The sequence below is a fragment of the Lygodium microphyllum genome, chromosome 12, assembly GCF_053477565.2.
Source record: "Lygodium microphyllum isolate KBCC chromosome 12, Lygodium_microphyllum_v1.1.10, whole genome shotgun sequence".
Taxonomy (NCBI): domain Eukaryota; kingdom Viridiplantae; phylum Streptophyta; class Polypodiopsida; order Schizaeales; family Lygodiaceae; genus Lygodium; species Lygodium microphyllum.
This window is the reverse complement of record NC_141146.1, coordinates 154,209,489-154,223,918: the sequence shown is the minus strand read 5'-3', so window position 1 is coordinate 154,223,918 and position 14,430 is coordinate 154,209,489. Positions and strand designations below refer to the sequence as shown.

Here is a 14,430-nt window from a genome sequence, read left to right as displayed (position 1 = left end):
ATACATATATACATATATACATATATATATATATGTGTGTGTGTGTGTGTGTGTGTGTGTGTGTGTGTATATATATATATGTATGTATATATGTATATATATATACACATATATATATACATATATATATATATATATATAAGCTCTTTGTTGCTCTATGGTATCATATATGTATTGTCTATTACTCTATTAAATACTAAAAATAGTCATCCTTAATTCCATTTGAGGATTGTGTTGCTATTGGTCAGATATACTTTGTGTCACCTACCTCTGGTGAATGTTATTACTTAGGTATACTTTTGACAATATCTAGGGGATGTACTTCTTTTGAGGATTTGCATACTATTGACAATGTGGTGGATAATACTTTTAAGGAGGATTGCTTGGCAAAAGGATGCTTCAAAGTGACGATGAGTGGACTTTATGCTTAAAAGAAGCTTCATCTATACAAACTAATATTCAATTTCAAATGCTATTTGTAGCTATTCTAGTCTTTTATGAGCTTGCTCAACCTGGCCAACTTTGGGAAAGGTTTTTGGTGCCAATGACAAATGACATTTTGTATAAGTTACAATGATGACATGGGAATGTATCCCATTATGCTCTACAATAAGAAGCGTCAAATAAGGCTTTATTACAACTCCAAGATTTTTTACATCAACATGGATAAAGATTGTTTGGCTTTCTTGGGTTGCCAAATCCTCATAATCCAAATGCTCAATTGTATATTAATACACCTTTACAAGATGAATACATATATGATACCATAGAGCAACAAAGAGCTTATATATATATATATATATGTATATATATATGTGTATATATATATACATATATACATACATATATATATATATACACACACACACACACACACACACACACACACACACACACACACATATATATATATATGTATATATGTATATATGTATATATATATATATATATGTATATATGTATATATGTATATATATATATATATGTATATATATATATATGTGGGGAAAATGCTAAATGATGGACAGAGAGTTGCATATTGTGCAGTTATGGATGCCATGGAATCAAACTCTAGGGATATATTCTTTTTTGATAGTCCTAGTGGGTTTGGAAATAGTGTTTACTAGAGAAAACTTGCGAAGTGATCAATATATAGCACTGACAATTGCATCATCTGGCACTGCTGCCTTGCTTTGACTTGGTGGTCGTATTGCTCACTTCAAGTTCAAAATCCCGTTGGAAATAGATAGTTGATTCACCTGTAATGTTCATGTTTAAGAATATTATGAGGTATAATAAGCCATTTGGTGGAAAGGTTACTTTGTTTGGAGGAGATTTTAAACAAATCTTGTGAGTTGTGATTAAGGGATCTCGTGAGAATATTGTTAATGCAACTCCATTCTACTCTTATTTATGACAGTATGTTAAGGTATTAAGACTCCCTAAGAATATGCGTATATTTGCAAATGGCAGTGTGTAAAGGATTATGGTTTTAGTAGTTGGATTCAAGGGATTGGGGATAGGATAGGTATTGTAGATGATTGTGAAAAGTTACAAATTCCATCTAGCATGGTGTTGAAAAGAGAATCTATTGAAGCATTGGTTAATAGTGTGTCCTAAAATTTTTGCAATTACATTCCTACAGTGCCTACAATAACAGTTTGCATGCATCATGCATTTCATGCAACAACCACCAATATTCGTATTGTTTTACAATAACAATCTAAATTCATTCAATTCCTACAGCAGCAAGATGTGCTATAACAACTTTAAAAATTGCAAGTATAGCAAAAACTCGAAGATCAATAGTTTCAAGAGCCTAAAAATTAGTAGATACAAGTTTTGTTAGTTTGGATTGATGCTCAAAAAGATTTTGTGAATGATCTTATGAGATTAAAGTCATGGAAGATTATGATGGAGATGCTAGAGCAATCAATGTGGCTACTCTTTACCATTGGAGTAGTGATCTACTTATTCAATTATGGTTCTATATCTTTATTCTCTATGTGGCTACTCTTTACCATTGGAGTAGTGATCTACTTATTCAATTATGGTTCTATATCTTTATTCTCTATGATATATTGTGGATGTTATTCTACTTGATGGGTTTCCAATCTTGGCATATTGACATTGTAAAATATGTGGGACAGTGTATTTTCATTTTAATAACCTTGCAAGAAGATACTATCAAACTTGCAATTACATGATTTATTGACACATTCTTGGTGGAAATTAGCTTTGCTAATTCAGAATTGCCAAAACAACATACTTTCCTGCTACATGTAGTGTAGTAGGACAACGTGCTATCCTCTTGTAGATAGTGCAAAACTTTTAAAGCATTACCACAATCTTGCCATGGGAAGTATGGTCTTTTCTCAATTTGAAGGACTGTTCTCACAACTGATTGTTTCATGCTATTCTGCAATATAGTATAAGTCCATTTAAGGATATTGGCTTTATATTTTGAAAAAACAAAGTACTCTAAACATTACTATGTATATTCTCTATTCTAGCTAACCCACTTGTAACCTTATCTGCATTTTTCATATTACAATTGATAGAGTTTGAGGATTAGCAATATCTCTTGTCCAAGTATATTACAACCATTTTATTCGTATACCAATTGGAAGGTCCCCTATCGATAAAGCAATATGTAAAGAAGATGTAGATCATTTTTTCTTGAGAGATTTGGAATTTCCCACTTTGGAGGAGAACAATGTGGTTATGTAAAACTCAAATATATTAAAAAATACAACAATTTATTATATAGATTAAGTACATTTGAAGGTGATAAAAACCTATGATTATCTGAAATGGAAACAAGACAATTATGCCAGATAATAAGGAATTATAAGTTTTCTGTAAAAAGTTGGGTGGATGTATCCTAAACTATCTAATTGATAGGGAATTGTTAGAAATAGCTGAAAACCCCTTGCAACAAAAAGTGTTATTGAAGATGGATTGTCCCTAACCGGTTTTATTGAAGATGGATCAATGCTACAAAAATGCAAGGTAGAGAAATAAATGTTGTAGGGTATGGATGTGGATCCTTATGGATCAATTATTATGCAATCGGACATTACTATCATGAATAATTAGTTGGTAAAACTTATGCTAGAGCAATGGATTGCTATGGCTAATAGAATGTCATAGGTGATTAATCAACCTTATACTCTTGTGCAACAAAGCTTTATGTCTAAAAATTTGGAATCTCTTATTCATGAGAAGGATTCTTTATAAGAAGAAGATGGATGGATTGCAAAAACAATATCATAAAATGATTATGGTTCTTTCTAAATTGCAAAGTGCTAAAATAGTTGGTCATAATGCTAAAATTCATGCTTGTGATGGTTCTAAATTGAATATTGACGAGGTCTTGATGGATATCAACAGTCAAGTAAAGATAAAGGCTTTGACTTGTGATATGATACATGACATGGATGTTGTATCTTTGGCTATTCACGAACCACATGGGGATGATATGCCACATGAGGGTTCAGTTTTTGATTCACATGGAATGCATGAGCATCATAGCTCATGAACTACTTGGACAAACTGGTAGTGGTTTTTTTGTTTATCCCATCATGGTTTATGTATGCCTTTACTTTTGATGACTGTATTTTGAGTGAGTTATGCAACTACATTAGGGGGCTATGAGCATCCTACTAGAGAGGCTCTTTTCATCGTTTCTTTGTGTGACTTACTTCAAAGCAAAAGGCTTTGGGTAACAAATAACTATGCCTCATTAGATTAGTCTATAATTTAATAAGGCTTTCGACATTAGAAGGGTTCAGGTCATAGCTATGCCAGCCATCCACTAGGCTATGCCAGGTGTTAGCCCTGGCATTAAGCATCATATTTAGCTTTCTTTGTATCACCCTTAGTGTATTTAGTGTCTTTATGAGAGTAAACTTTAGAGTTCATATGATATGTAGTTATTGGAGGTTGTAACAGGCATGGCCTAAAGAGACACTATCATTATCTTATTTGTTGATCATGCCCTGTTGTATGATGGGATTTTTGCTAATATAAATTTGTCCTGACAGTTTTTGCCATGTTTTTGCTTCATCATCGTGCCATGTTTTGCTCCATCATCGTGCCATATTTCAACAATATTTTTTGTTCTCTATTCTTATAATGTTGTGATAACTATTATATGATGTTTTCTCATGGTTCTATGAAGTCAATTCTATGTTTCATGCTTGTTTCTTGAAGCAATAGGGTTATTCTCGACAATGCTTACAATAGTATGTTGTATTTCCTCATACAACAATGTAGTATTGTTATACATTCCGCATACACCTAGGGCTATAATGTTGCTCTTTGCTTGAATATATCTTGCACAAATGAAGTATCACAAAGAAGGAGGAGAAGAAGGAGAAGGGAGGAGGTAATTGTGTTAAACGTCTTCTCTTGGATGCTTGTGTATTATATAGGGTAAAGGTGCTAGTTGAAAAAATGGATTTGAGTAATGTGACACTTTATTGGTGCTTTACGAGGGCTACTACCTAACAGCTATGCTTGGCTTTGCATATAGCAAAGCAAAGATAGAGCTATATCATTGGCTGTCAGGATTCAAGTTGTGTCATTTTAATGGTTCCCATTTGTCAAAACTCGCATCGCCTTCACTATAAGGTTATAAAGTCCCTTTTTTGGTCAACATGATTTTGTTTGCAGTTGCTCGAATGTTATGAACCAATAGTCGTATCCTATCAAAGACTCTTTGTATTTACACTCTCTATTTTTAATTTAACTCACTATGTTATTCATTCCATGCATCTCCCAATCTACCTATTTTTCTCTTCTAGGGGAAGATCGATCATGTGTCCAAAGATTCATATGCACCTCCTGATCTACCTATTTTTCTCTTCTAGGGGAAGTCCATCATGTGCCCAAAGATTCATGGGTCACATTCCATTGAGCCTTGTCTTTGAGTTCCATTCTATTCCATTCATATCCACTTTATTGTTTTGAATTGAATTCACTATTGTTTACTTCTGCTTGTCCTAGCGTATCTGGTTTTCCTCCCAGTGCAAGATTAGTCGTACTAATGATTATAAGGATGTCTAAAGATTCATGATCCATGCACTTTTTATTATTCTAGTTTCATTATCATTTATGTTTATATAGCACAACTTACTTTACAAGTGTAGAAAGATCCATGGGTCGTGTGATTTATGTGCATTCAAGATCCACACGTCATGCAAGTTATTATGTAGGATTCATCGATGTTTGGTGAATTGTGATAGTCCAAACATTTTTCACTATATTAAGTGAAACCAAAGATTTGTGAGTTGTGCAAGTTATGAATCTTCCATTGTATTGGATCTTTATTATTTTTCACGGAAGATATAATTGTTGTTCCTTCTTCCCTTGATGGTCAAGTGTGTCTAGCTTTACATCTAACTAACATCAATCCTATACTACTAATCATTGTTCCTTCTACCTTCAATGTTCAAGTATAAATGTATTCAAGAGGTTCATGGGTCATGTATCTCACTAGCCAAGATTCTTAGTCTTCTATACTAGCATAGCTTGATTGATTATAAGGATGTCAAAGGATTCTTGAGCCATGCATGATTGATTACAAGGATGTCGAAGGATTCTTGAGCCATGCATGAAATCTTTAGGCCATATATGCTATTGTCAACAATGACTTCCCAATATTTGTGGGCCATGTAGGCTATTATGGAGGATTTATTGTCTTTTATAACAAGATCCATAATCTTCAGAGTACATGGATGATCAATCATCTTCCATGTCAACATATCAACACAAATAGAGAGAAAAAAATTAGTATCTATAGAGTAGATAACAATCTCAAGCCAAATCAACTAAAAAGTGTGCCCCAAAGATTGGCCAAATAGAGAAGCTCAAACCATACGTTTTACCCAAAATATGTGTATTCTCATTCTCAATCAAGTTTTGTTGCTAAGTTGCTTTCCTCTTGTTGCAAGATTGTGCGCTAGTTTGTGTATGCAAGATTGTGTGCTCCTAGCTGGCAAGTACAAGCTAATCCACCTTGTATTCACATGCTTCAATACTTTTCTACCCTGTGTTAAACCCTTTGCCATCTCTTGGAACTTTAAATATCGTTTAGAACTCCTACAAAAAAAACTACTAGATGTACTGACCTATTGCTCCACCTTTGCAACACTATCAAACTCATCAACTATTTTATAGGCCAAGTTCATTCTATGTGCCATACAATGAATTCCTAACATGAAAGGCGCTATAGAAGTTTGTATGCGGACACAAATTCCTGAGTGATGGCCTTGCATAATTATTGCTCCATCAACTCCCACACAAATTAGTTTTTTTGCAATCTCAGCCCTTGATAATTGCAACATACTCATCAAGCTTTCTTCAACAACTAACAAGACTTAATGATCACCATTTTTTAAAATTACAGAGTATATGAAGTTATAGATTGATCGCCATTTTTCTTTATTACCAAGTACACGAACCCATGCTCCTATTTAATTTTGTGGAGAAATGTAGGCTCATTATCCCAATTGTCTATGCCTATTGGCCACTCGGCTCTATGAAAGAAAATCCAAATTATTATTGTAAAGTTTCTCTCTTTTCTTTTCGTAAAGGGTAATTGTATCAATAGGCACCATTCTAGCTTTTTCAGGGAAGAAAAAATCAACTCTCTTTATTTATTTTGAAAAAAAAGGGGTGAAAGGCAAGAGCAGCGTGCAATAGTTGCTTGCACCCTCGTTTACTACTCGAGAGAGAAGACCGACGATGACGAAGGCCAACAAAAGAGTATCGCGGCGGCGACATTACAGCAAGGAAGAAGAACACACGAATGGTCTGTCTATCTGTCTGTCTCTCCCCCCCCACGTTCTTTTTTTTTTCTTTTGAGTGAAACCAATGCTCTGATCTAGTGTACACACACAAACACACTCCACTGTCCTGTAATTCAGTAAGTCAAAACCATACGAGGTGAATAGACTTCATCATGAAGCTTTTTAATTTTTTTGAAACAAAAGGTTAAAGACCACAGCCATAGCTGGAGCATCCAAATCATCGGAGTGGCAACAATCATGCAATGATTGCCGCAATGGAAGCCAAAAGTAGGCATAAAAGGGTTGAAATAACCGATCACCCATAAAAGCTGGTTCCTATGAGTCCAAAATAGTCCATAGAGCCCAATATCTGATGTAATGAACGAAGAGGGAATAATGAGAGATCCCTGCCCCAATGAAAGATAAGGGAATAACGAGAGATCCCTCTGGAAAATCTTCTAGGCTGGCAGAAAAAGTATTCGAAATGTGAAAATGTCTCTTTTGCATGGAAGCATCTATAGCAATAGAAGGAAGCAATACCATGATTTACCAATTTTCATCACACAAGGAACACTCCCACATTTTGAGAAACCCATTCATTAAGTTCAGTTACTTGTCAGCCATCAGCCACTTTATGGAGGCTGTGTTTGCAGCAGTTTTAGGCCATCTATAGTAGGTTACATCCTCTTTATCAGCCCTACATTAGATACTTGCGCTTTTATGTTTTCTTCACTCTTGAAGGGTTGCCCAACAGTCGCCTATTTGTAGCTACTTACATGGAGAGATCTTAGTTACATATTCTTGTGTTTTCTTCTCTAGGTGCCTGCCCAGCAATCACCTTGATAGCAGCCATTATCTCGGAGAGATTTCAGCATATTGTTCATCTTTGACACCTCCTGAGGACCGCGTTTTACTCCCTCTATTGTTGCCTTTCATCTTCCAATGTCTACTTTGACATTCCACTGCTTGGAGGATTGTGTCTCTCTCCCTCCATAGAGCAGCTCTTTCCCTTGTCATCGACACCTTTGCCTGAAGGACTGTGTTTCCCTCCCTTCATAGTGCAGTTTCCTTCAAATATTGCCACATGACAAGCCTAGACAGTTTAGTCATCTTCGAGCTTTTGCTCTATTGTATTAGCTTGATTCACTTAGCATGATTCTTTGATTCATCATTCAGTATCTTCTTCACTTTTCTTCTTTCGAGTTTTCGAGTTTTCTTCTTTGAGTGTTTGCCATACACTGTGTTTCTCCCCATAAACCCTACTACCCCTCTGATATGGTATGAGTGTATACCGTCTCCTCACTTTTCTTGACATGGTCTCAGAGTAGAGGTGTTTAGAGAGCTAAAGATCCTCTTCATCGGAGAAGGAAAACAAAGGTTGCAGGTTCAACGACACTCTTAGTTTTTTCCCTATTTTCGCTACATCATTAGAAGATGCCCTTATCTTCTTCTCCCATCCACCCTACCTTTACAGGTTTTACACATTAGTGCCTCTACAAAAATAGAAGGCCCGATCACTGGGTGCACCTCCTCTGGCAAGAACAGTTATACCAGTGAAGATTGTCATCATCGACCTTTGCTCCTTACCCGATCGGAGTATATGCATCTACCTCTCGGCACTCCTTGTGCCACCTCACTTGTTTAGGCCACAGACATAATTTTGCATTGGCTATTAGATTTTTATGCTCCTCTAGGCAATAAGACTCATTCTATGCGCCCTAAGTCCTCTCAAGAAAATGGAGGCTCTAAGATCCCACGCGGCAATAAGTCCTCTTGGAGACCGCTGCAATGCACTACGGCAGTTTTCCCCACCCATTTTTGGGTGCAATGGCTTTTGCGGCCACCGGTTTTACAGTCCGCTCCTCTGAGAGACAATGGTTGTTGGGTACTACTTCATTAGTTTGGCCTCTACTCCTTTGAGAGACAATGGTTATTTGACTACTACTCCTTTGGCTTCGTAGCTCATTCCACTGAGAGGCCGAAGCTGCTGTTGTTAATCCATGGCTCCCTAGGAGCTATCTATTTCCTAACCTCCTTTGACTTGCTTCATGGACACTGACTCTGCTGCAAACATCAAGGAGATTTCGTGTGATACCCCTTGCTCCACTTTTTTCTCTACTTAGGTTTGAGAGGTCGTCTCTGGGAGTTGCCTAGCTTTTGTTCCATCAGAGCCCCAAATACCTACTTTGGCATTGCTTGCAGCCTTTTTTTTGTCTTCAGACTTCTAGAGGCTGTGATCCATGAGTTTCTTGATTTTCTCTCTCTCACCGAGGGGGATTCCAAGGGGGCTCATTTTTCTGCTTCTTTCGAGGGGGATCCCATTCTTTCAGTTTTAGAGGGGGTTCCTACTCATATTGTGGTTCTTCACACACCTTGTCGACAACCCTTTTCCTTCTTGGGGTGGTTGACATCTCTATGGCATCTCACCCTCTTATTTTCATTGCTACCTAGGATGTACAAGTTCTTCCCAGTTCGGGGCTTTGGATGTTTCAGCCATGGCATGGTGGCTAGGCCTTCGTATACCATCCAACATGGAGTAATGGAGCTTGTGGCTTCTCTCTCAAGGTTGAGTTTCGAGTTCTATCAGCTCATCATGTCTTCTATTCTTCACTACTCATTACCTTATAAGTGGAGCATTGGGATTCCTGGGTGGATCTTATTCTCTCTCTCTTTCTCTCTCTCTCTCCTCTTTTTCACTCCTTTTTGGGCATGAGAGGGGTTGTTGTGAAACCCATTCATTAAGTTTATTTCATTACCTTAATTCATATTTTGGTTTCCATTTATTGTCCCAGAAAGGGTTTATTTGTATGTTTGTTAGTGTTTGGGCACCACCCGAGAGACTTCAGTGGGTGCCACTCGAGAGAGTTGGGGCGCCACCCGAGAGAATTCAATGGTTCATGTGTATAAATAGGGCACGGACATTTATCCATTTTACACCCCACTCCACTCCACTCCATACTTACTCTCTCATTCATTCTTCATCATTCCCCCTGCACACCTTCAACCTTAGCCCTCTTATCATTGCTGTCCACACCCCTACCTTGGCGAATATCTTAGTTTGTGGTGCTGTCCAACTGATTGTGACGCCTTTTGGAGGTCTTCTTCACATTGCCATCAGCTCCAGACACTCTAGATTGCTGTCATCTCTGATAGCTCTTGAGGATTGTGTTTCGTTCCTCTACTATTGCTCTTCATCTTCTAGTGTCTACTTTGACATTCCATTTCCTAGAGAATTGTGTTTCGCTCCCTGCATAGAGCAGCTCTTTCCCTTGTCATCGACACCTTGTTGGAAGGACGCTGTTTCACTCCCTTGACAGTGCAGTTTCTTTTAGATACTATCACCTAATCAGCCATGACAATGCAATTATCTTCGAGCTTTTGCTCTATTGTATCAACTTGATCGATTCAACATGATTTAGTGATTCATCATTCATCATCTTCTTCACTCTTCTTTGTCTTCTTCGTTTTTGGTTTTCTTCTCTCAGTGTTTGGTGTACATTGTGTCTCCCCACAAACCCTACTACCTCTCTGATATGGTATGAGTGCATGCCATCTCGTCACTTTTCTTGACACCACAATGCATCTCCAAAGGAAAAGCCTTTGCTCCAAAGGCAATTTGTTTGTCCAAATTTTACTATTGTTGGATTTCCACCAACCCAGTGATTTATACAGGTGCCACAAGTCATCCCCATGCTTATCAATTTGAGCTATAGAAAAGATACCTTTGTACACTTCAATGAAAGACATTTGTTTCAAGGAGATTGGACAATATCCTAGGGTATTATGTACTAATTTTCAATCCATCATTTTGTCATCTTCAACCACAATAGGCATGGGTAAAAAAGGTGCAACATTATGCTAAATTTTCTCTCGAGGGATCAATGATGCATACCAAGAACTTGAGCTAAACATGTAGTTGGGAAACATAATAACCAAATGTCCTCATCAACCACATCATCAATGCATCTAATTCCCAATTTTAGAAGATAATAGGCTTTGACTAGCTCTTCAATTGCCGATGGTTCTTTAAACACAATAGTCCAATGTATGCTCTCTTTTGTTAGAGAATTACCATACAATAGAGGCCTATTCGACCATTGAACATGAGGCTTAACTTGCTTTCAATCTTGTATCAAATGAGTGCAATAAGGACAACATGGAACTTTTCTTGTTAGATGACTCAATACCACTTCCCAATGGTCGGAAATCAAATGCTCATATGCCTCGGTTTTCACATTCATTCACATGGTGACCAATATTATTACCCAAGGCTGTTTTTGCAGAAAGAAAGTAGGTAGTAATGTAGCTTCCCTAGTCAACACATGAAAATAAACATTAGCTATATACTGTTAGCCTGCTCTATTTCAGTGTCAGTCTATCATCTCCTGGTTGTGAGCTCCTGTCAGAGTCTGGCAGGAGACAGAGGAGCTTTGTCAGTTTAGGTGTAGCTGTTTTTTGTGGCAGTCAGCCTTTAGAGGCTGCTTGTTGGTGCAGTCGGCCAGTTTTTTGGCCAGTCGGCCAGTTTTATGGCTGGGGGGCTATATATAGCAGCCCCCCCCATCAGCCATACAGATTGTTTTCGCAGGTTCAGCACAGTCTCTCTCCTCTCCCACTCCGGCATTGGTTCTGTCTTCGTTTCCAGCCTGATCTGGTGCCCTCACTGACGCCTCGGGCTGCGTGCAGGGATTGATCAGTCCATTTCAGAGTATTCAGCATTCATTTCAGTCAGTGCAGATTTTCTTCCTTCATTCTCTGCTTTCTATCTCCCTCTCCTCTGTGTTCGTGTTTTCTTCTTCCGTTGCGCACTCTCACATGGTATCATCGCCTAACTGAGAGCATGGAGGATCTCCGACGGAGAGACACCATCCCTTTCTTATGCTGCTGTCGATTCCTTCCCAACAGCCAAGGCGGCTCATACTGGCGGCTCCAACTCTTGCGTTTGCTGCAGGCGGCTGTTTCTGAGGCTGCCACATCATCAACACTCCTCTCCTGGGTGCGTTTTCTGCCCTGTGGCCATCCCTACAGCTAGCGACACTACTCCAGGCTGCGTTTTGCTGTTCTGGAGGTTGTTCCTCCTTTTGTGGGCCCTTTTCTTGCAGGCGCCAATCTCCCAGGCTGCATTTTGTGTTCGGCGGTTTCTGTCTAGGTGATCTTCATTAGACATCATTGTGTTTTGTAGCTCCAGGTGTTTCTCAATCTCCACAGCTTGCGTTTTGGTGGTTGGTGACCCTTCTGTTGGTCATCCTTCGGCATCGGCAAAGATTTCTTTGGTGTATTTGGTGTTTGCAGATTTGGAAGATGTCTTATTAGTTTTTAGGCTTTGACGACTCAGAGGATGAGCTTCTTTCACATCATTCCTTTGAGCGGAGACGGGATTATCAGGAGTTTCGTGATTGACGATGGGAGGAGTCTCCTCGCACCCGTCCTTCTTCAGTCCATGCATCTCAGAGGGTTCCATCTACAGTGAAGGTTCCATCGGTGAAGGCTTCTTCAGATGTCCGTATGCCTTCCTTGATTCCCTCGATACAGGTGCCCATACTCCCTTCCTTTCCGAAGGAAGACAAGTTGGACGGTTCCAACTATTCCCTCTAGTCGTGCAAGGTGGAGTGCATCCTCGATACATTCGACCTATGGGAGCTTGTTTCTTCACCCATCGACCATCCCCCCGTGGATTCGTCCGATGGAAGTTCTATGGACCGTGTAGCCTTGTGGGATCGGCTCAACTCTAGAGCCCGTTCCTTTCTCTTTATGAGTCTTTACGACTCGGTTCTTGTTCATGTTCACAGGTTACAGACGGCAGCAGCAGTGTGGAAGAAGCTTGCGTCTTTGTACCAGCATAAGACGTTCGCCCACAAGATTTCTTTGGAGAAGAAGTTGCGGATACTCAGTCTTGATGATTCTTCTTCCATGAAGGAGCACATTACGAAGATGGAGGACATGCAAGGTGAGCTAGCCTCTCTTGGTCGGGTGATTTCTTCCGAGGATATGGCGATGATTCTCTTGACTCAGCCGCCATCTCCCCGGTATGATGTCTTCTACACCAGCCTCATCACCTCGAGGACCCGCGAGAAACTTCTATGGGAGGAACTTCCCCCGCTTGTCTTGGAGCATGACGAGTGTCTCAGAGAGGTGGGTGCTAGTGGCTCCACCAAGGCTTTTATTGCAGGTACGAGTGGCGGCAAGAAGAAGAAGCAACAAAAGGCGAAGGCCAAGGACAAGAAGGAGGAGGACAAGGAGGAGGACAAGAAGGATGCAAAGGAGAAGAAGCCCAAGTGCCCACACTATGGGAAGGGCACTCATCCCGAGGAGAAGTGTTGGCAAAAGTACCCCCATTTGAAGCCCAAGGAGAAGGACTCCAAGGTGGCCCCAGCCACGACAGAGTCTGCTTTTGTGCATGTCTTTGTTGAGGAGGATACAGCCCTAGCTTCTACCATTCAGGCGAAGCCTTGGCTCGTGGACAGCGGAGCATCTTCTCATATGACCTTTAGACAGGATTGGCTTCAGGATCTTCGTTTGAGAGGGGGCACTGTCACCATTGGTGACAACTCTACAGTTCCTGTTCGAGGCGTGGGGACTTTACCTATGTTTTTTGACAGGCGGTCTTCTTCCGCCAAAGTTCTTTATGTACCTGATTTGGGTTTTTAACCTATTGTCTGTGCATGGTCTTACTCAGCTAGGTACTCGAGTCATTTTTATGCAGGATGCAGTCACAGTGGAGGATGCTTCTACAGGTGATGCTCTTTGGACAGGTACACAGGAGGGTGGGCTCTACCAGCTCACAGCCTTGGCTGCGCGGGCTTCCCACGAGCTTGGGCTGCTTTGGCATGCTTGTTATGGGCATCTGAACCTTGATTCTATTCGACGGGCTTCTCGGAGGAAGATGGTGGAGGGACTTCCCAATTTCCCTCCTGTCCACACTTTATGCCCCAGCTGCTTGAGGGGCAAGCAACATAGGCAGCCTCACCCACAGGTTGCTTCCAGGAGGGCTTTTTCTCCGCTTGAGTTGGTTCACACTGACCTTTGCGCACCTATGGGCACAGCCTTCCTTGGGAAGGCCAAGTATTTGATGCTGATTGTGGAGGATTTCAGTCGTTATGTGTGGCCTTATTTGTTGGAGTACAAGAGTGAGGCGTACTCCCGTTTCTGCGAGTGGAAGGTGTTTGTGGAGACATAAACAACTTCCAAAGTTCGTGGTTACGAGCTGATCACGGTGGCGAGTTCACTTCTCACATTTTCTCTCAGTTTTGCAGGGATCATGGCATTCGGGTGGAGTATTCCCATCCGAATACACCATCAGAGAATGGTGTTGTAGAGCGTGCAAATTAGACCATGGTGGAGATGGCCCGATCCATGCTGGAGCATTGGAGTCTTCCTCATTTCCTTTGGGGTGAGGCGGTGGCTACAGCGGTGCATATTCGCAACCGCTCTCCGACTTCGGCATTGCAGGACTTGACTCCTTATGAGGCTTTCTTTGGGAGGAAGCCTTCCGTGTCCCACTTTCGCATCTTTGGCCGTGCTGCTTTTGTCCATATGGACAAGAAGAAGAGGAAGCCGAAGCTTGACACAGCTTATCTTCGTGAGTTATAGCACGACCACGAAGGGATATCGGCTCTACGACCCGACTACACGGAAGATT

General features: G+C 40.2%; 1 protein-coding gene across 4 annotated transcripts in view; it reads left to right on the top strand.

The window, feature by feature from the left end:
* The window catches only part of LOC148028467 (uncharacterized), a 164,277-nt gene that overhangs the window by 33,922 nt on the left and 115,925 nt on the right, over positions 1 to 14,430 (top strand). Inside the window, exon 1 of one of the 4 annotated variants that reach the window (XM_087690282.1) lies at positions 6,677 to 6,817. The exons of 2 other annotated variants lie outside the window; for them this stretch is intronic. In XM_087690282.1, coding sequence (XP_087546408.1) covers positions 6,751 to 6,817 — 67 coding nt within the window. In that variant the 5' untranslated portion in view covers positions 6,677 to 6,750. Of the gene's footprint in view, positions 1 to 6,676; positions 6,818 to 14,430 lie in introns of those variants that run through there. One more of the 4 variants, XM_087690281.1, reaches the window with a different exon arrangement.